Below are 23303 nucleotides of genomic sequence, written 5' to 3'. Positions count from 1 at the left end.
TTGTCGAGTCTCAACATATAAGTGGTGGATATAGAGTGGGAATAAAAATAAAAAAAATCTCCTTATCATTAGAAACACATTGAAAAAACTTTCCAAAGCACTGCTGTGGGATAATCTGTATTTAGAAGGTGTATACGATCACAATATTTTCTATTGTAAACCATAATTTTCTGGTATGATTAGAACTATGCATCTGTCCACAGGTGGAAGACTATGCCCACCAACAACAGGAAAGGACTAATTTACACACATTTTTACCAAGCAAAGTGATCCACCAATACGGAATGCATTGGTAATAGATTTAATCGCCAGCATTTGAATTGAAGAGTGAGCAAAGTTGCACCCATAAGGAGGAAAAACTCTTTGTTTCACTACAAGTCCACTATGTCTACGTGCTCCTCACAGGATTTCTTTCAAATATAGTCAAAAATAAAATCAGAGAAGGTGTTCAATATCGATGAACACTCACTTCATACAGATCTGAACAAAGCAGGTAGTTTTGTTTTTGTTTTTTTACAAATAAAGAAAAAGTCCTGAGGCCTGTTTACTAAACAAGACTCCACTGCTGAAGAAAAACATTTTTACCAGATTCTTAAATATTAAGACAATTTAGTCTAAGAGTGAGATTTTCCTAAAAACACCACACCAATAATTTAGAGGAGGTTTCACCATGGTTTGGGACCGTTTTTTTTAGCAAATTGAACTAATAACTGAATAACAATGGAAAGGATTATTTTTTAGGAAATTTCAGTGAAGATTCTAAGGATAAAACTGGGGATTATTTTCTAGAAAAACAGATAATTATCAAACTTTAACCAAATTAAAGTGAAAATTAAGATCCGAGGACCTTCGTGAGCATAACCGGCCCTCAGGACCTTTAATATTTGAGAGATGAATGGCTTAAAATTTAAAATGTGAGGTGGCCTAGTGGTTAGGACATAGGGCTTGGAATCCTGAGGTTGAGTTTGAAACCCACTCCCACAGACTGCCACTCTGGGTCTCTGAGCAAGACCCTTAACCCATGATAGCTCCCCAGGCGCCCCAAAGTGACAGGGCACTGCTCCCCAAGGGGATGGGTTAAATCCAGAGGTATATTTCTCCATTTTGAGATCAATAAAGTTCCATTTATTTATTTATTCAATCAATGCAATTCACTCGCCTTCCTTATTACAGGAAAAAAAACTTTGTGTGAATAGTTAGTCCCTTTTCCATCCTTTCCACAGACTGTATGGGTCTGATTCCTTTGTAGATGTTGAAAGTTTTTCTCCTTTAGAATCATAAATCAAACCATTAGATAAAGTAGAACATTTACCCTGAAAAGGAGCCGTGCGATTAGACTTTGTGCCACACGTAAAGGCGTGTAGAGTTGTTGATATAAAGCAGTATCCACCATCCCTGGATCCACGGCGTATGAAACCACTGGAGAAGCTTCTCTCTGCATGGCCTGGTGGAGGTGGGAACTGAACAAAACCTGGGCAAGTTTGCTCTGACAGTAAGCAGCATGAGCTGAATAATGTTGGCTGAAAAAAAAAAACAACAACACAAAAACAAAATCATGTATTATATTCTTGAACACAAAGCCTGAAAGACACTTTTACTTTTTACGACAGAGTATTGGGGCCAGGCTAGAGATTTTTTTTTTCTTTTATTTCTTCTATTGAGAACAAAGTTGTAACATTATGAGAATAAAGTTGTAAAATTATGATAATAAAGTCTTAAAATTATGAGAATAAATTAATAAAATTACGAGAACAAAGTCGTAAAATCACGAGAATAAAGTCGTAACATTATGAGAATAAAGTTGTAAAATTATGACAATAAAGTCGTAAAATATTTAGTATAAAGTCGTAGAATTATGAGAATAAATTCGTAACATTATGAGAATTAACTGGTAACATTATGAGAATAAAGTTGTAAAATTATGACAATAAAGTCGTAAAATTATTAGTATAAAGTTGTAGAATTATGAGAATAAATTCGTAACATTATGAGAATTAACTGGTAAAATTATGACAATAAAGTTGTAAAATTATGACAGTCGTAAAATTATGACAATAAAGTCGTAAAATATTTAGTATAAAGTTGTAGAATCATGAGAATAAATTCGTAACATTATGAGAAGTAACTGGTAACATTATGAGAATAAAGTTGTAAAATTATGACAGTCGTAAAATTATGATAATAAAGTCTTAAATTATGAGAATAAAGTAATAAAATTACGAGAACAAAGTCATAAAATTACAAGAATAAAGTCGTAACATTATGAGAATAAAGTTGTAAAATTATGACAATAAAGTCGTAAAATTATTAGTATAAAGTCGTAGAATTGTGAGAATAAATTCGTAACATTATGAGAATTAACTGGTAAAATTATGACAATAAAGTTGTAAAATTACGAGAACAAAGTCGTAAAATTACAAGAATAAAGTCGGAACAAGATTGAAGTTTAAGTAACTCCATGACTTCTCAGTCTATTGTCCAAAGGCGTCCGCTATCAGATTCAAAAACTGATTTTTAGCACTGACAACAGTGCTATGTTGTCAGTAGCTTTCAGGAATGCTAAACCTGGAAGTTACAGCTATAGTGGCAACTGGATAAATGCTACACAGTGTTACTTTAAATGTCACCTTATAATAAAATAAAATAAAAAAGCTTAAAGCTTCATCCTAGTAGATTATGGAACAATTCTTAAGATCTATTACATAAAATCCTCAAAAAAATATGTTTCTGGCTGTGATGTGACAAAATGTGAGCACCCACCAGCTGTTTAAGTCATTCAGTCTGATTTCCCCGATAGAATGAGCCGATGACGACACATTGACCACACAAGAGACGTGCCCAGCCTTCCCAGAATCCTTCAGTTTATCCAGGAGGAGCCAGGTCAACAGGAAGTGACCCAAGTAGTTCACACCAAAGTGCTGCTCGAACCCATCCTCAGTTCGGCCCTCGGGAACCAGCATCAATCCAGCTTTAGACAATCAGAAATCAACAGATCTGTTATTACTTGCAACACATAAGCAAAAAAACACAGTGATAACAAACACAGGTGTTGATCTTTTAATTAGACTTGGAAGAAGGAGGAAAAACATTTTTGTTTAGGGGATTATTTCAGACTACTTTCTGGTAGTTTACTCTCGGTTTCAGGCTATAGGTTCTCTTCTGTACTGCAGAATAAGGATTTATCTGAGTGCTTTTAAACTTCTGTGGAATGAAAGTTATCTCAGGACACTGAACCTTCAAATAAACCTGAAAACTTGGAAAACAACTTCCAGCTCTCTTGGAAGAAAAGTAAACTTTTACTTAATAGGATCTGAAAACGATCCAAGTGGTAGAACCACTTCAGCTGTGATGGAGTGGTGCCCCAGCCGGGGTTAAGCTCACATCTCAGCCTTTGAAAGTTAATTTATTGTGAAAAATGTTGATAGTTTAGGAGCGATCAAGTTGACAAACAAGGAAGAATTGTTTGTGAAACGCTGATTTAGTCATTAGCTTTCCTGCGTCACCGCCATCTCCTCCTCCTGATTACAAACTCTTTACGCTGCGAGCAGTCTCACTGACAAACCTGAAACTGATTTATAATGTCAGCAAAGGTAAAGGGTGACAAACACTGGCGAATGAACCAAAAGCAGCCGTGCTGCTGGTGTACTGTAAAAGAGCCTTTGAGTTTTGTTGGTTATAGATGTTTCATCCAAAGACAGACTTTCCATACGATGCACTGATGAACCCCATCGTTCAAGGGTAAACAGTAGCTTAATTCAATATGAGGTCTGAGCTTCATTAGTCACCCAGGCTCTTAGATCGTCCCTCTGTTTGATGTCATATAAAAACTCCTGGGTTAAACATCATTCAGAAAAATCATTACCATTTATGTCATAGCTGCCTGTCTGCATACCTAAACAGACCATTTTTATGCTGGTAAAGATAAGCTACCAGCCACAATCAGGGATCACTGACAGGAAGTAAAAAGACCTTTGCAAGTTTGAAATGGTATAAAGAGACTTTCAGCTTCAATGAATCATTAATCCATGTCAGTGGATTTTCATTTCCAGAGCTAAAGACAATCTGAAATCTCAGAATAAATTCAAACTTATCCCTTCAAGGTTTTATCAAAGCTCTATCTCTCACTTCTCTGACAGAAGAGCCGAGTTCAGGCTAACAGCTCAGAGGCTCCTTCTGCAGCGGAATTCATGGCAAACAGAAGGTGGCTCGCAAAAATGAATTATTCAGCAGCTTAAAAGCCAAATATCACATGCCATATCTGCCTCTAAAGTAGAGTTTAATAGAGAGGGAGGAGATGCTCGAGTAAATTTTGTATGTATGGGAAATGCTTCTCCAAACTGCAGCTGAGGTTTAAATCCTCTGCACAGAGGTGTAATTCTGACAATGTTGACAGCATCAAAATGACACTGCAGCGGCTTCCAAACTTGTGCTGAATACATAAACTAATGCACATGGCGAGCTCACCGGAAGTATTCACACTGCTTGAACTTTGTCACACAAAAACTAAGTACTGTATGCCATTTTAACTGTTAAAAAACAGTAGACTTTTGAGGTAGAGTGAAAATTAAGCAGTTACCGTAATTTTCGGACTATTAGCCGCACCTGAATATAAGCCGCAGGAGCTATATTGCATGATTTGTACAAATATAAGTCGAACCGGACTATAAGCAGCAGGTTTTTTATGTTTAACACAAACTGTCTTGCGTTCGCAATGTCTGTCTTTCTCGCTGTCGTTCTGTCTTGAACCACTGGCGGTAGAAGTCTGATTCTGGAGGACCTCCGCATTCCCACCCGCGTGAGACTACCGTACTTGTGTGTTGAAGCAAATGTGACGTCAACATGGTGGATGGTAAAACCCATAGATGTAGGTATTACCCTAGTGGCCGTTAGCTGTAAAAGTCCATAGATAAGCCACATTGTTATATAAGCTGCAAGGTCGAAAAATGGGGAAAAAGTGGCGGCTTATAGTCCGAAAATTACGGTATTTTTTCATTTTGGCTAATAAAATTCTTGAAAGCATGCAGCACATTTGCATTTCCTTTGCATTTTTTTGTATCACAGCTTTTGGCATATTGTTTTAACAGATGTAGGCTGTTTTTTTTTAACTTTACATCTGTACAATTAAGCTCAAGCTCAGTAGGTTTAGATCGAGTCTTTCTGAGGATCCATTTTTAAGTCTTTCCTCAAACTCTCTTTGAAGAAAATCTTTCCATCGTGGCTCTAGTTTTGGTCATTATAGTTTCAGCTCTGTGTAGTCTCCAAATGGTACTCACACTCCGCCCTGTATCTCACTTCCTTCATCCAACTCTCACCAGTAAGTTAAGAAAACTACCCACCTAGTATGATGCCACCATCACCATGCTCCACCCTTGTGCTTAGTGTGATCCATCATACAAAATCCCATTGAATACATGAAAAGCTGTTTTTAATTGAGTGTAATGTAAAAGGTTTTGAGTGGTGTAAATGTTTGCAAGACACCAAAGTAAAGAACAATCCACATATCAAGCCAACATTTCTTTAACCTACCATTGTTTACCAAAATATTCAGTGGCAGCTTCCTCTTCTTGAAGCTTTCAGCAAATTGACGGATCGATTGCAATGAAGCCAGGTCCAATTTTCCAAACTCCACTGAAATAGACGGAAACAGACAGAAGAGTGAGAGCGATTTAAAACGGATTATTGGTGTGAGCAGTTTTGCCAGTAGAACATCAAAGCGTGTATTAGCGGGTTCTCCCCACAGTGTTCCCACTGCTCTGCTTCAGTCCATTATTTCACATCTAAAATGACTCATTCTTTCTGAACCCATCACAGCTTAACACATAACTATCGAAGCTCTAATGGTTGATAAGATAAAGGTAAGAGAGGCCTACTTAGCAGCCAAGATGACTCTGTAGTTTTGTGCTGACTTATCTTTTAACAGCATTTCTGCACATTTTTCATGTCCCAAATTTCCAAGGCGTGAATCAGCAAATTCTTCATCAATTTCTCAAAGCATAACTATAAAATGTAACCATGGAGGATTATGTGTGCTAAGCTGAGACTAATTCTCAGATTTTGCTCAAAGCTAAAAAAGTTAGTGAGCCAGAAAGAAAGGATGGAATAGAAAGCTTGGAAGAAATTAAATGAAAAAAGAAAGAAGCAAAAAAAAAAAAGGCTTTTTGCTTTGCTTAGACAGAAGGAAGGAAAAATGACAGGAGACAAAGGAGAACAAGGAAAATGATTTTTCCATCTATCCTCCTTTTTTCTTATCATTATTCACACCTGGAAACTTTCTAAGCTTTAAACAAAGTATGACATCACTTCTGGACCAAATATAAAGGCCTATAACTCAGTCCCAGAATTGAATTAAGAGTATTTAGCAAAATAGCTCAAATATGCTGCATATTGTTTTGCTGGTTTTTATCTGGAGGATATTATGGTATGTATTTTTTTGTGATAACAGAGAGACAGCCATCTAACCAGTTAAATTATTGTTTTTTTATTGTTTTGCTAAAGCAGTTTCCAACTTTGATTCAAAAACACTTTTTTAAAGCTTTTTCTGTTGTATTTTAATAAGAACACAACTAGACAGACAGGAGACAAAAAGGAAAATCATATTACATTTTTTTTCCTTATGAACACTGATATTGTGGGCCCTTATTTTCACATGGTAAAATAAATCTTTTATTTACTTTCATCAAAGAAGCTTATTTCTCCAACAGCTTTCTGTTCTTCAGAAATTAGGACGTAACTCTAAAACCTGCTATACAAATTTCAAAACCAAGAATGCATCAGTTTGTTTCGATCTAAATAATTTGTAAATCTCAAATATAATAATACAGACTTATTACACTTATTCAATAGCTCCCCCGAAAAAATGTAAAATGTACCGGAGCACTGACTGTTTAACCTTCTGCCTTTTTTTGTGGCTTTTCTCCTTCATTTACAGTTTTAATAATTTCATTGTTCAGTGCAGAGTCTTTTTTATACTTTCTTTCTTTACGTCTTAAATACCAGCCTTGTTTCCAACGTGTTCTGCTTAGATTGAAAAGCACTCTAATCTCAATCTGCCAAACATATAAATCATTTTAAGCATAACCTTATGGGTAGGGGTGGAAATTGCCAAAGAAGTCACGATTTGAATCGTGATTCACGTGCCGATGTGATTCTATCACGATGCATCACGATATTTGAAATATTTTCATTGAACACTGTTAGAAAAAAAAATACAGCCATTACCAGTGGCTGACTGGCTGTGAATGATCTGGGTAGTGTCTTCAATTGATAAATAACTGAAAGCAACTGAAGTCATACATAGCTGTATTTATTAAAATGACTTTTGGAGGTATTGCCATGAAAACAAACACTGGACACAAATATTACTGTTACTGGAGTGAAAACACAAAAAAAAAAGTGCTTAGGATTTATAAAAGTTAAAATAAAAAAATAAGGATAATCAGTGCCGTTTACATGGCCTCAGTGGTCCTTTAAACCAATGAAATGAAACATTCAAATGTATGACATTTCCCCTTTTGCAAATTACATGCTTCATATCAATTTCGTTTTTACCTTCTTTGCTTTTAAAGCCAAAATGCATCCAAGCATTTGACTTGAAACGTTATTGAGCTGGGGGCAAATTTTCTCAGTCTTCTCCATGTTTTGTTTATGAATGACTCGTGGCAGTATCCCACGGCCGGAAATGCTTGTGACACAAGGCAGCCGCCGTCAACGTATCCGCAGCGACATCTACTGGACTGGAAGTTGTATTCCACTTGTTTATGGCTGAAGTGTACCAACCATTCATGTATTTTATTGATTCCTTTTTTTAAATTAAGAATCGATAATTGGCGTCAAGAATCCATGCAGTAGATCATAAAAATTAGGATCGCGATGCATCGTCATGACGATTATTTTGCACACCCCTACTTATGGTTAATTTTAACTTAATTTTAGTTCATAATGGGATCTGTTTTACCGAATGAAACCCACTAACCGAACGATTGAGGATGAAATCTGATCATTCCTCTATCAACAAATCTAAAACATCTCTACTCCCATGTCTAGCTGAGTGGAGCTGAGGCGCAGTAAGCGATGCTGAGGATATTAACGTTTGTCAGGATGGCTTCCTGCTGCGCTTCTTTTTCCTCCAGCTCAGACACTCAGGCTAGAACCACACCGCAGTCAGAATCAGGTAGGTAGTTAATTAAATTGTGTCATATTTCATAAAGAAGTTCAAAATATTTAATCCAGAACTCTTATGATCCTGAACTGTATTGATCCTTCCTCTTTAAAAAATAGGAATCGAAAATCGACAGGAACTGGAATCGAAACCAGGATTCCGACCTGGAACGTTCAAATTCAAACGATGTCCAACTCTGGATGTAACGCCGAGTGGGAAAGAAATACACGGAACAAGCTGAAAGAAATGAACCAGTCTCTGGACCTCTGTGAGGCGGTGGGTGAGAGGATTATGCGTGCAAAGCCGACACCCATTATGGACGACATCTCTCATCCTCTCCATAACATCGTAGGAGCTCTGAGCTGCTCCTCCAGCAGCAGGGTGCAGCAACTAATGCGCAGCGCTGTTCTCAGAGATCTTTCACCCCTCAGCATCAGACACTGAGCAATAAATCATACAAGTCTTCATTGCTCACTGCGATATCAATGTAAATATGCCATGCCGTCTTCTCAATGTAGATCCATCATATATTAATGCAATATGTGCATTAATTCCAGACAAATATCTGTTATCATTGTTTATATACAGCTGTGAAGAAAGATCCATCCTTTTTTTGCATATACTATTTCTATATAATATCTCATATTCTTGTTTTATTCAAAACTTATCCCGTTACTTTCTTTTTTATTTTGGTGCACATAATCCCAGATGTTTCAAGTTTAGAATTTTTAGAAAAGAGCTTTCATTAAGACAACATTCCTGTTGTGGGTTGAAGAAAGTTTTATCCAATTCTACGTTTTTCTACTCACACTCGAAGCAATTTCTGATTTTTGTTGGAGTGCAAAATAAGAAAAACTGCATTTTGTTAGAGGACAGTCAGACACATTTTAAACATTTATTTGAAAATAAGAGAGCACAATGGTAAATTTTTTAAATCAGATTAGCTTTTATCTTTTATTTCTTATGAGAAACTACATTATTTCCAATGCCTGTAATCCCCTGCTCTACTTTGGCTGACAGATTTATGGAATCACCAATAACAGCAGCATCATACAAAAATGGCACGTCGTGCCTCCTATTCTAAATGTTTTATTTTACTGTACTTACAGCAACATGACTGTAATATAAAATCAACCTAGCAGCATTAGACTGAATAATGCCTGAGTATATAAAAAATGTTAAGAGTGGAACTAAAAGCTCATTCAGTTTGACAAGTATGCCTAAAACTACTTAAAGCCTTTGGTATTCAGAGTTTGAGTAGTTTTATTAGTGATGTCATTTTAAAGGCTTTAATCCACCCCCTTGTGAATAGTGAATATGCTAAAAGCACTTTCCGTACATCCCTGATTATATAAATACAGGTGCTGGTCATAAAATTAGAATATCATGAAAAAGTAGATTGATTTCAGTAATTCCATTTAAAAAGTGAAACTTGTATATTATATTCATACATTACATACAAACTCATATATTTCAGATGTTTATTTTGTTTAATTTTGATGATTACAAATGACAACAAATGAAAATCTCAAATTCATCATATCAGAAAATTAGAATATTGTGAAAAGGTTCAAAATTGATGGCCCCTGGTGCCACACTCTAATCAGCTAATTAACTCAAACCACCTGCAAAAGCCTTTAAATGGTCTTTCAGTCTAGTTCTATAGGCTACACAATCATGGGGAAGACTGCTGACTTGACAGTTGTCCAAAAGACGACCATCGACACCTTGCACAAGGAGGGCAAGACACAAAAGGTCATCGCTAAAGAGGCTGTCTGTTCACAGAGCTCAGTGTCCAAGCACATTAATAGAGAGGCGAAGGGAAGGAAAAGATGTGGTCGAAAAAAGTGTACAAGCAAGAGAGATAACCGCACCCTGGAGAGGATTGTGAAACAAAACCCATTCAAAAATGTGGGGGAGATTCACAAAGAGTGGACTGCAGCTGGAGTGAGTGCTTCAAGAACCACCACACACAGACGTATGAAAGACATGGGTTTCTGCTGTCGCATTCCTTGTGTCAAGCCACTCTTGAACCACAGACAGCGTCAGAAGCGTCTTGCCTGGGCTAAAGAGAAACAGGACTGGACTGCTGGTGAGTGGTCCAAAGTCGTGTTCTCTGATGAAAGTAAATTTTGCATTTCCTTTGGAAATCAAGGTCCCAGAGTCTGGAGGAAAAGAAGAGAGGCACTTCATCCACGTTGCTTGAAGTCCAGTGTAAAGTTTCCACAGTCAGTGATGGTTTGGGGTGCCATGTCATCTGCTGGTGTTGGTCCATTGTGTTTTCTGAGGTCCAGGGTCAACGCAGCCACATACCAGGAAGTTTTAGAGCACTTCATGCTTCCTGCAGCTGACCAACTTTTTGGAGATGCAGATTTCATTTTCCAACAGGACTTGGCACCTGCACACAGTGCCAAAGCTACCAGTACCTGGTTGAAGGACCATGGTATCCCTGTTCTTAATTGGCCAGCAAACTCTCCTGACCTTAACCCCATAGAAAATCTATGGGGTATTGTGAAGAAGAAGATGCAATACACCAGACCCAACAATTCAGAAGAGGGTTAGGGTTAGGGTTAGTTCACTTCCTGTTTGGATTAACTGAGTGTGCAACTGAGTGTGCAGCTGTTCAGAGGATCTCCATCTGAAGTTAAGTTATTTTCTCTGTGATATCTCTGTATCTAAGTAACTCTAACTGACTACTTTAAAACATAGCACCTTCTGCTGCACTTTTCTACTGAGCACTTGTCAGTTTCACACGGTTTTATTTCTGATAGCAAGAAGTAGCTAGCCTAGGCTAGCGCTAGCTTAGCATTGCTATGGCTTCTCTCTCTCCCTCCCTTGACTCTTTTCCAACTCTTCCTTCTTCCTCTCCTCTCTCCTGCTCTCTGTGTCAGATGTTCAGTTATTCCTCTGCCTCCTTTAGTGATAATGGGATGTGAAATAAGTGTAGTATTTTTGTAGCTTTGGAGGCGAGGGTGTCAGAGTTAGAATCCAGGCTTCAGGCTGTTGAAGTAGGCCCCCCACGTAGCTGTCCTCCAAAAGTGCCTGAGCAGCCAGGCGATTGGGTAACTGTACGCAGAAAGCGTAGTCGTGGATCTCTGCCCACTGGTCACCACCAACGCGTTCACGTTTCTAACCGGTTTTCCCCACTCAGTGACACACCAACTGAGAAGCCCACTCTGGTGATTGGCAGCTCCATAGTCAGAAACGTGGGATTAGAGACACCAGGGACCATAGTCAAATGTTTGCCGGGGGCCAGAACGGGCGACATCAAATCCTACCTGAAACTACTGGCTAAGGATAAGGTTAAATACAGTAAGATTGTTATTCACGCTGGTGGTAATGACACCCGGTTACGCCGATCGGAGGTCACTAAAATTAGTGTTGCTTCGGTGTGTAAGTTTGCCAAAAAAATGTCGGACTCCGTAATTTTCTCTGGTCCCCTCCCTGATCTGACCAGTGATGACATGTTTAGCCGCATGTCGTCATTCAACCGCTGGTTGTCTAGGTGGTGCCCTGAAAACAACGTGGGCTACATTAATAATTGGCAATCCTTTTGGGGAAAGCCTGGTCTGATTCGGAGAGACGGCATCCATCTCACTTTGGATGGTGCAGCTCTTCTTTCTAGGAATCTGGCCACATTTATTAGTCCTCCAAAACCCTGACCACCCAGGGTGCAGACCAGGAAGCAGAGTTGTAGTTTAACACACATCTCTGCAGCTTCTCTACTGTTACCCACTCTTTACTCCATCCAGACAGTGTCTTGCCCACGACCAAAATCTAATAAATTAGCAAAGATTCCCAAAGGAGTAAATCATGATAATCTAATTAAAATCAAAATAACTCCAATTGGGGAAAAAGTTAAAACAATTAAATGCGGTCTGTTTAACATAAGATCGCTTTCCTCTAAAAGTCTACTAGTTAATGACTTGATTTGTGATAATCACATTGACTTGTTTTGCCTTACAGAAACCTGGCTGCAGCAAGAGGATTATGTGAGCATAAATGAGGCAACTCCTTCAAGCTATTTAAATTTTCACATCCCCAGAAGTTCTGGGCGAGGAGGAGGAGTAGCAACAATCTTCCAGTCTGACTTACTGATTACTCCCAAAACAATTAATACCTACAACTCTTTTGAACATTTAACCCTTAATTTCCCTGATCCAAATTTCAAGGCAAGAAAACCTCTTCTTTTTGTAACTTTGTATCGTCCACCAGGTCCTTACTCTGAATTTTTAGATGAGTTTTCAGAGTTCCTTTCTGATTTGGTATTAAATACTGACAGGGTCATCATAGTGGGAGATTTTAACATCCATGCTGACATTGAAGGCGATAGCTTGAGAGCAGCCTTTAATGCTATCTTAGACACTATTGGCTTTGTTCAAAATGTGAATAGTCCCACGCATTCTCATCTTCATACTTTGGATCTTGTGCTGACATACGGCATAGAATGTGAAGAAATAACAGTATTTCCTCACAACCCTGTCCTCTCTGACCACTTTCTAATAACCTTCAGGATTACTTTAACAGAGTTCTCCTCCCCCAAAAGAAGGTTCAATTTTAGTAGATCTTTATCAGATAGTGCAGTTATAAATTTTAAAGAATCTGCTTCACTTTCTCTCTGCTCTGTGTCACTGAGCAGTGCTGCAGAGTGCAAAAGCTTAGCTTATTCCCCTTCACAGGTTGATGATTTTGTTGATGGGGTTGCTAGTTCTCTGCGTATTGCCTTAGACAACGCAGCTCCTTTGAAAATGAAAACCGTTAAAAATAGAAAGCTTGCTCCTTGGTTTAATGCAGAGCTGCGTACTTTGAAGCAAAATGCTAGGAAACTGGAGAGAAAATATCGCTCCACAGGCCTGCGAGAGTCCTTCCTAGTCTGGAAAAATGGTTTACTGCTGTATAAGAGGACCCTTTGTAAAGCAAGAGCAGCATACTTCTCCTCATTAATAGAGGAGAATAAGAATAATCCTAGATTTCTTTTTAATACAGTTGCCAAACTCACCCAGAGCCATAGCTCTGTTGAACCGTCCATTCCACCTGCTCTTAGCAGCAATGATTTTATGGGATTCTTTATAAATAAGATTGATCTTATTAAAAATAAGATCATAAGCACTCCTCTATCCGCGATTGTACCTGAGGTAGTCATGGAATCTGAACCGGGTTTAGACTGCTTTGATCCAGTTGAACTCTCTGAATTAGCAAAATTATTGTCTTCATCTAAGCCTTCAACTTGTATGTTAGATCCAGTTCCAACCAGGTTATTTAAGGAGGTATTCCCTTTGATCTCCTCCTCCATTTTAGATGTGATTAATCTATCTCTGTTAGAGGGATATGTACCTAAAGCTTTTAAGATTGCTGTAATTAAACCTCTGCTTAAGAAACCGTCTCTTGACCCAGATGACTTGGTCAATTATAGACCTATATCCAATCTTCCTTTCTTATCCAAAATTCTTGAGAAAGTAGTTGCCAAACAAGTCTGCGATCACTTCCACCATAATGAACTTTTTGAAGAGTTTCAGTCTGGCTTTAGAGCTCATCATAGCACTGAAACAGCTCTGGTGAAAGTCACTAATGATATTCTCATGGCCTCAGATAATGGACTTGTATCTGTGCTCGTCCTGTTGGATCTTAGTGCTGCATTTGATACAGTTGACCATAATATTCTTTTAGAAAGACTTGAATATTTTGTTGGAATTAAAGGAACAGCACTAGACTGGTTTAAATCTTATCTATCTGATCGAATTCAGTTTGTTCATGTTAATGATAGATCTTCAACACGCTCAAAGGTTACCTGTGGAGTACCACAGGGATCAGGGCTAGGACCAATTCTCTTTACTTTATACATGCTCCCAATTGGTAGAATTATTAGACAGCATGGGATTAATTTCCACTGTTATGCTGATGATACCCAGCTATATCTGTCTATAAATCCAGATGAAGCTAACCCATTACATAGATTACAGGCATGTCTTGAAGACATAAAAACCTGGATGACTCTTAACTTTCTGCTTCTGAATGCAGACAAAACAGAAGTTATAGTCTTTGGACCAGAGTCTCTGAAAAAGAAACTGATTAGCCAGTCACTTCATTTGGATGGGATTAAACTGATTTCAGATAATAAAGTAAAAAATCTTGGTGTTATTTTTGATCAGGACCTGTCATTTAAATCCCATATCAAAGAGGTTTCTAGAATTTCCTTCTTTCATCTGAGGAACATTGCAAAAATTAGAAATATCCTGTCCAGGGGTGATGCTGAGAAACTAGTCCATGCATTTGTTACTTCAAGGCTGGACTATTGTAATTCTTTACTATCAGGAAGTCCACAAACTGTAGTTAAAAGCCTTCAGCTGATCCAAAATGCTGCAGCCAGAGTTCTAATGAAAATGAAAAAGAGAGATCATATCTCTCCTATCCTGGCTTCTCTTCATTGGCTTCCTGTTAAATCAAGAATAGAATTTAAAATCCTCCTTCTCACATATAAAGCCTTAAATGGCCAAGCTCCATCTTATATCAGAGATCTGATTGTTCCTTATGTTCCTAACAGAGCACTTCGCTCTCAATCTGCAGGTTTACTAGTGGTTCCTAGAATTTCTAAAAGTAGAATGGGAGGCAGATCTTTTAGTTATCAGGCTCCTCTCCTGTGGAACCAACTACCAGTTTTAGTCCGTGAGGCAGACACCCTGTCTACTTTTAAGGCTAGGCTTAAAACTTTCATTTTTGATAAAGCTTATAGTTAGGGTGGCTCAGGTTATCCTGAGCTATCTCTATAGTTATGCTGCTATAGGCTTAGACTTTTGGAGGACATAGGGACCCCCATTTCATCATTCTGCTTCATTCTCTCTCTGTTCTCCTATTCTGCAGAATCTGTTAGTTCAATCTCTAACCTTCTGCTCTCTCTGCTTTTCCTCAGAGTAGCTTTGCCTCGTCTGTTCCTGTTTGGCTGTGACGTCATCCTGGAAAAAAACATCAGCTGTGCTGCTTCTATCAACACCCTTGTTAATAGATGTTGGAGATCGGCCTGTTTTCCAGTGTGGTCCTGTTTCTCTGACCGTGACTGAGTGGATGTGCTCTCTTCGTCCTCTGGCATGGGAGCTGCCTTGGAGCTCGTCTGCCTGGCTGTGTGTTTCCTGGACGGGGCCGCCTTTTACAGCTGCTTTTTGTATCTCTGCTTCTGTCTCCTTGAACCCCAGTCGGCCTCGGCAGATGGCCGCTCACACTGAGCCTGGTTCTGCTGGAGGTTTCTTCCTGTTAGAAGGGAGTTTTTCCTCTCCACTGTCGCTACAAGCATGCTTAGTGTGGGGGATTGTATTTGAGTCAATGAGTCAATGCAATCAACTGGTTTTCCTTAGATAGAAAACTTTGTATCAATTTGACTGTATGATCTGGTTGAACTGTAAAGTGCCTTGAGATGACATGTGTTGTGAATTTGGCGCTATATAAATAAACTGAACTGAATTGAATTGAAGAGCTAAAAGCCACTATTAGAGCAACCTGGGCTATCATAACACCTGAGCAGTGCCACAGACTGATCGACTCCATGCCACGCCGCATTGCTGCAGTAATACAGGCCAAAGGAGGCCCAACTAAATACTGAGTGCTGCACATGCTCATACTTTTCATGTTCATACTTTTCAGTTGGCCAACATTTCTATAAATCCTTTGTTTTTATTGGTCTTCAGTAATATTCTAATTTTCTGATATGATGAATTTGAGATTTTCATTTGTTGTCATTTGTAATTATCAAAATTAAACAAAATAAACATCTGAAATATATGAGTTTGTATGTAATGTATGAATATAATATACAAGTTTCACTTTTTAAATGGAATTACTGAAATCAATCTACTTTTTCATGATATTCTAATTTTATGACCAGCACCTGTACAATATATTCCTTGCTCAGTATTTTTTGTTTCCTCTGAAAGGTTCAACACAGACCAACAGAAGATTGTGACTTCCTAACAAAGGGCAATGATAAACTGTGTCTCTCTATAACCAGAGAATGTCTGAAGAGCTTCCAATTTAATGGCCAAAGACAGAGAGAGGACGGAGAGGGAACAGGAGAGAGGAGATTCGATGGGACTGATAAAAATGGCTGTAGAGACGGTGGGAGAGCGGCTGTCCCTGATCGAGATCTGATAGCAGACTTATCTCCAGGCCGTGCCATTCACCTCTTTCTGACTGCATGTGTGAGATTGAAAGGGTATGGGGAGAAAATAATGAAAAAAGGGGAGGGAGGGGGTGTATTTAAATGGATTCAAGCATTCATTTGCCTCTTTTTTTCTGTGGCTGCATTTACCCTTCAAGAAAGCAGAGGAATTTCTATACATTTTTCCGCCATTGTGCCATTACTCATGTCAACCTGAAAAGATGTTCAGCAACCTTTTTAAAAAACAGCAGTTGAAATAAAATGTGTATATTTTACATATCTATCTATCATAAAGACATTTGACTATGTTGCTTGAATTACATCTATAGTAAGAAGTTGCTAAATATTTTTATGATCTTATATGAGGTGATCAGTGATCACAGGTTTAAACTGTTTTTTAAACATTTATGTCCATAAATTCATGAAAATAACTGACAACAACAACAAAAAACAAACAAAGACAAATTAGCTCTACAGGTTTGAAATAGAAGAAGAGAAATACAAATTGGCAAAAACAAAAACTAATTGTATCAGTAAAAAGACTTAAATTACAGATAAATTATATACTAAATCTACTAGTCTTTCCAATTCATTGTAATAAAGTGGTAGTAATATAGTTAACTGCACTCCATGCTCTACTTTGTCCAGAATAACAGACCAATTTTGCATCCCGCAAGTAGGAAGGGGACTTTTCAAATTGTCCAGATGGGAGTCAACTGGGTGAATGCCCTAGTACACTGCATACTAGTAGAGCTGGTAGAGCCGGATTTTAACAGTCAGTGGAAACTGCTAGAAAGAATCAGATAACTACGGATGTGACACCAAGATATTTATTTTTTATGAGAAAATCTGTGCATTAAAAAAATAAGACAGAGTATTAGGGTCAGGTTAGAGATGATTTTTTATTTTGAGAATAAAGTTGTAAAATTACAAGAACAAAGTTCCAACATTACGAGAATTAAGTCATCATACAACAAACCCAAAATTTCAGAAAGAAAGCTTCAAGCTCAGACCAGCATATGACGGCTGACTGGCGCCACCAAACAGCAACCTGAGTCCACTTTGACATGCTGCCAAATTTGATGCTGATGTGCTAAAAGATTTTCTTATTTGTCAAACCAGAGCTAAAGTATAACTTCACATGATGCTTGACATTCCTCATTTTAGTGAAGAACATGCTTTTTTTAAGAGTTGACATAAAATACATTTTTTTCTCGCAATTTTAGGACTTTATTCTTGTGATTTTATGACTATTCTCATCGTGACTTTTTTCTCGTAATATTACGACTTTATTCTCGTAAGTTACGACTTTACTCTCGTAATTTTACAACTCTATTCTCGTAATTTTAAGACTATTCTCATTGTGGCTTTTTTTCTCGTAATTTACGACTTTATTCTCGTAATTTTATGACACTATTCTCGTAATTTTATGACTATTCTTTTTGCGACTTTATTCTCATAATTTTACGACTGTATTCTCGTAATGTTACAAATTAATTCTCTAAATAGAAGGAAAAAAAATCTCTAGCCTTGCCGTAATACTCAAAAAGAGCAGAACAGTTAATGAAATGAAAAGTGATCAGTTAGATTCTAATAAATCCCCATTTCTACCTGGCTTTAACACGCTTGCTTCCCACCTGAGACCACAGCAGATATTATTAAGTAGGATTAAACCTAAATCTGATTAAAAAAATGCATTTCTGTTAAACACATTCAAATCCTCCCCTGGCTGCTAACAGACCAGAGAAGCTACATTACTCACATGCGCTAAAGGTGACGACAAATACCCCTGTGAGAATAGGGTGACTTCGCTTTAAGCGCTGACCTGATTTGATGATTCCTTTTTGGCCTCAATTTAACAAAATCTGACCTGAATGAGGGCAATAATGTTTCCAATTCAATACAAATCTGATCACTACTACTCTATGACTCAGGAGTAAAAATAAAAAAACACACAATGAATGAATCAGTACCGCTGAGCGAGCTCTCAGAGACAGCAGTATAAATAGATTCACTTTGAGCTGTCTGATAAAACAGTGAAATCCAAGAATATTAGCTCTGGGCAGCATGCCAGAGTCAGCTCCTCAACAGATGTTCTTTATTCAGCAAAAGTAAGGGAAAGGAGGCGGCCTGGTGCTTCAGTCAACTGTACTTCTACTGAGATGGTGGGCCCACCAAAGACGGACGTTAATTCAAACATGTACTTTCCTAAATGCATACAAAAGAAAATGTATTAAGAGTCATGTATATAATTTTTCTCTTGGGTTTATAATCTGCATGATCTCAGAGCTTGTTAAAATATTACCCACCATCTAAGAGTTAGGTAAAAGCTGAAATAAAATTAATATGTGTGTTAACTGCGCACACAAACTTCCACAGCCTGCTTTGCTTCACGCTTTTAATTTAGGTCTATGGTTTGAGGCACAATGTGCTACTTTCAACTACACCATGACTAAAGTTAGTGGACAGACATCACTGCCTGTGGCAAACAGACAGGAATGGTCTGTGTTTTTGTGCATTAGTGTTTATGTACATGTTCATAATTCAAGGTAAAATGCCCAAACTTCAGGAACTAGCACCTGATTGCGGACAGATATGACCATGGGTTAGGTTAGTCCTGTTTTAAGGTTTTCTGGGGACAGGTGATACACTGAAACCTGATGTCAGATGGAACAAAAGGTTTCTGGTTCTGCATCTGCAAATACCTGAAACTGAATTTCACAAAAAACAGCTAAGACATCACTGAAATAAAACTGCTTTGCTACTTTTTTTTTTCCATCTTTGTAATATTGTCTCATTTTAACGTCACAATGCAGAATTTTCTATGTGCTTAGATCTATCAATTATAGAAAAGGGTGTTCAGTTCCACTGAGCCATTACTTTTTAGACCAGCTCTTGAATGTAATCACATTTACAAGTATTTAAATATCTTCATCCAAAAAGTTAAGAAATTTACATTCACACAGGACTGGACAACATTTCAATGTCAAATATCGCAATAGAATTTGCATTTGTGATCGACTGACATTCCAGGTTTTATGTAGTTTTATGTGTTTTGTAGGAGCAATTATTGCTAAAATGTTAAATTGGATGAGTTGTACAAACATCGAAAAATACTTGTAAGTTTGTACAGGTATCCATTGTGGGCATTCTAGGGCAGTTTTTCTAAGGCTTTCACTTTTTCACACTCACAATGACCACAGTCCAGCTGCTATGCAGCTGTGTTGCAGACATGATGCATAAAGTCTTTCCCTCTGAACGTTGCAACCAAGCTGTCCCCGCTGTGGCTTCAGAAACAGCGCTTGAGAGAACAAAGGATCACGTGAGTTCACGTTTTTTAGGGACGTTGTTGGTGGAAAACTCTATCTGTGCACATAAATAACCCTTTTCATCATCCGATTGCCCTTCTGTTTCACCTATCTGTTTTCGCTATGGTAGGTTGTTGATTTTATTTCATTTTATTCTGAAATTCACAGGAACTTTTTTCTGATGTCAACTTTTCCTGTTTGGTGTGTGAAATTCAGTAGCCCAATGCAAAGACAACTGCAGCGTCAAGTCAAACTTCGCTCTTGCACGGCCTCTGTTAATACATGTGAGGTTACAAAATTATTTCATTTAAAATCCTTGCACCATCCGTGGCACGTTGAAAGTAAGCCCAGCATTAGGTTTGAACTTTGCCGAGCCAAGCTAACATGGAAATAAGCTTAGAAATTGAGCATTCAAATGTAACTCTAGCTATATGCAAGGGCTGTTCTTTTTCACATGAACCTCGACCTCTGGGTATTTTCAGTCTCGACCAGATCTTCTAAAAGTGTCCTTCATTTAGTTCAAACTTCCCCCGGTTTCCTGCCCCTGTTTTTCCTGCAGCCTTGCTGTGTGCAACATCTAGTAAACGGCAAAGGTTTTTTACTTAAAATATTTCAACTCAGGGACTCCATAGGGCTTTATACTACAGCCATCCAAGCAGTGATGGTTGCAAGCTTCATTGTACCCACAGCTACCTTAGGGCACAGAGGCAAAGCTGCAGTCCACAGATGCCAATGGGACTTCTGACCAGGCTCAGTAGGCAAAGCGGATGAGGCCTCTTTCTCAAGGCTAGGAAGGAGAAGAACTCCTGTATCTTATGCCACTATTGCCCTGTAAGAGATATCATTGCAACAGGAAACAAAAAAATTAGATTTTCATCAACATGGCTTCCTAATCCTGCTGCTAAAGATCGAATTCTTCCCCCTGAACTATTGATCTCATCAGATCCACCAGATCTGCAGTAGGCCACTTCGATGGCCATGTCTTCTGGGATGAATTGACAGTACTATGTAAGATGTAAAAAAAAATAGGGGTACTGACCAGCTGAAGTTATACTAGAATGATGTATTAATCAGTTCTGTCAGTGTGCCTCAGAACAGCTGTGGCCGTGATGCAGCTTACCACCATCAGCGTATATTAAGTGTGTAAATGGGTGAATGCCTAAATGTAATGTGAAGCGGTGTGAAGTCCTTGGACATTATAAAGCATGACTTTATTTTCTATATTATTTACTTGAGGGCAATTGGTTGCATATAAATGGACGCTGAACTTTTCAGATTACACTTTTTCTTCTAGTAGTAAAATGTTGAAAAAAGAATTTTTATCCTTTTGCTGCTCTCAAATTTTTTTAGTTAACCCTAGATGGATATATAGAGCAATAATGGTAAAAATCAAACTGAAGTTTTCACATTGACTCTGGTTAATTGCTTTCAGTTTTATATGACACATAAAGACATTCACCATTAAAGTGGATTTTTTCCCCACCGGTGAATCCATGAGTGATCAGATGAAACTACCTCAGAAGCCCACATGTCTATTAAAAACTGTTGCCTATTTCTCCTAACAGACAAATGTGCAGATACCGGGAAGGGTGCCAGAGGGCTTTTGGACAGAGATGTTTAAGGCTGCCGCCTCACATACTAATGAGAATCCATTACTGTCTGAATCCACACAACCACATCAACACATTCTCATTCAGCCCACAAGCAGCTGGCTACAGACACCCGTGTCCCTTATGTCTCAGTGTCTGCCAATTACAAAAGAAGTAATCAATTCTAGCATGACTGCATCCAGGGAAATCGACTTCAATGACACCAGCTACATGCCTGCTGTCCAGGTACCCGGCACCCACTCGACCGGCCAGCCCTCCACGTCCTTCCACCACAAGGCCAAAGCACACAAACCACAAGACGAGCTCATTAAAATGCACCAAAACACAGGTGATATTTAATAAAAAGGCAAAAAAATATATAATTCGTGTGATACAGCGTGTTGTCAAACGACAGTTACAAAAAGATAAAAAAAATAACAAATAAACCTCCAGTTTTCCATTTTCTGTTTATTTTTTCTACTTTTAGTAATTATGAAAATAGAGAGAATAAACAGCATCAATCAGTTAAAACATTTAGGTTATTCTGAACCATCAAAAGATGGCTCAATTTAATAGGCCCAAAAATAACAACTTTTTTTATGCCAATTTTTTTTATGGAATATGTTATCATAGAAAAAAAAAAAGCAAAGAAAGAAACAAAGAAAAACTAACACTGAAAACCAAAAGATTGGACTTCAAGGTAAGAAAATCAGAAGTAGTAAAAAATAAAAATAATGCCCAGCAAAAATTATTTCATTTTTGCATATTGAGACTAAATGCACATCTAAAAACAATCAACAACGAACCTGTAAGAAAAAAATCCTAAAAGAAAATATGAAATACTTTGAAAAAGAATGTAGACATATGAGTGAAATATAATGCAAAAAAGGAGCACAAATCTAACCTTATAAAGACACATCAATAAATAATAAAAAACAAAGATAGATTGAAATGTGAATCCTAATCTTGATCAGTCCATACATTTTATCAGCCAGTCAAAAAGGCAAATACCGTATTTTCACGACCATAAGGCGCACCGGACTAAAAGGCGCAGTCTCAGTTATGTGTCCCATTTCTGTATTTAACACACACATAAGGCGCACCGGACTATAGGGCGCGTTTTTTATATACAGGTACATGTCCTCTCAGGTGGATTTTCCCACTTAAAAACATATTAAAACTACTTTATTCCCACTGATCACAGCAAATAAAGCTGCAAGGTGTATTTATTACAAAGTATTATTCAAACCTGGGAACCGGCCGTGAGAGACACATCGCTGATGACACAGGGCTGTGATTACTCCTCTGATACAGTTTATTGACGCATAAATTAACTTAAAACGTAGGCAGGATAATAATCTGGATGAACTGACTGCAATGATTAAATTTTCAGGTGGACTTTCTCACTCAAAAAGATTTAGATTATTTAGATGAAAAAACACCTGCCGAGGTGAGCCCGGATGCGCCGCGGCCCAGAGGCTGCTGTTGAATTAAGTTTTCAGGTAGAAAAATAGAGCGGGAGCAAAACTGAGTATGATTGTGCTTTATTCAAGTATTTATTACAGAGTATTAATCAAAACCCTCAAAGTCCACATCCGTTTTCTGAATTAAACAGCTGCGCTAAATCCGACATGCCAGTTTCCCCTTCTTCTTCGTTTATTGACGCATAAATTAACTTAAAACATAGGCAGGATAATAATCTGGATGAACTGACTGCAATGATTACATTTTCAGGTGGACTTTCTCACTTAAAAAGATTTAGATTAGCCTATTTAGATGAAAAAACACCTGCCGAGGTGAGCCCGGATGCGCCGCGGCCCAGAGGCTGCTGTTGAATTAAGTTTTCAGGTAGAAAAATAGAGCGGGAGCAAAACTGAGTATGATTGTGCTTTATTCATGTATTTATTACAGAGTATTAATCAAACCCCTCAAAGTCCTCATCTCAAAGTCCTCATCCTCTGTTTCTGAATTAAACAGCTGCGCTAAATCCGACATGCCAGTTTCCCCTTCTTCCTCGTTTATTGACGCATAAATTAACTTAAAACATAGGCAGGATAATAATCTGGATGAACTGACTGCAATGATTAAATTTTCAGGTGGAC

At 38.0% G+C, this 23303-nt stretch overlaps 1 protein-coding gene across 1 annotated transcript in view; it reads right to left on the bottom strand.

The window, feature by feature from the left end:
* Positions 1–23303, bottom strand: part of LOC119775136 (dehydrogenase/reductase SDR family member on chromosome X-like) — a 77619-nt gene that overhangs the window by 4237 nt on the left and 50079 nt on the right. The window contains exons 5-7 of the mRNA XM_038273043.1: positions 5527–5628; positions 2761–2968; positions 1313–1520 (exon numbers count right to left, since the gene is read on the bottom strand). Of these exons, the coding sequence (XP_038128971.1) occupies positions 1313–1520; positions 2761–2968; positions 5527–5628 (518 nt within the window). The remainder of the gene's footprint in view (positions 1–1312; positions 1521–2760; positions 2969–5526; positions 5629–23303) is intronic.

This window comes from Cyprinodon tularosa, unplaced genomic scaffold (assembly GCF_016077235.1).
Source record: "Cyprinodon tularosa strain WSP-4 unplaced genomic scaffold, ASM1607723v1 ctg852, whole genome shotgun sequence".
Taxonomy (NCBI): domain Eukaryota; kingdom Metazoa; phylum Chordata; class Actinopteri; order Cyprinodontiformes; family Cyprinodontidae; genus Cyprinodon; species Cyprinodon tularosa.
This window is presented reverse-complemented; position numbering and strand designations above follow the sequence as displayed.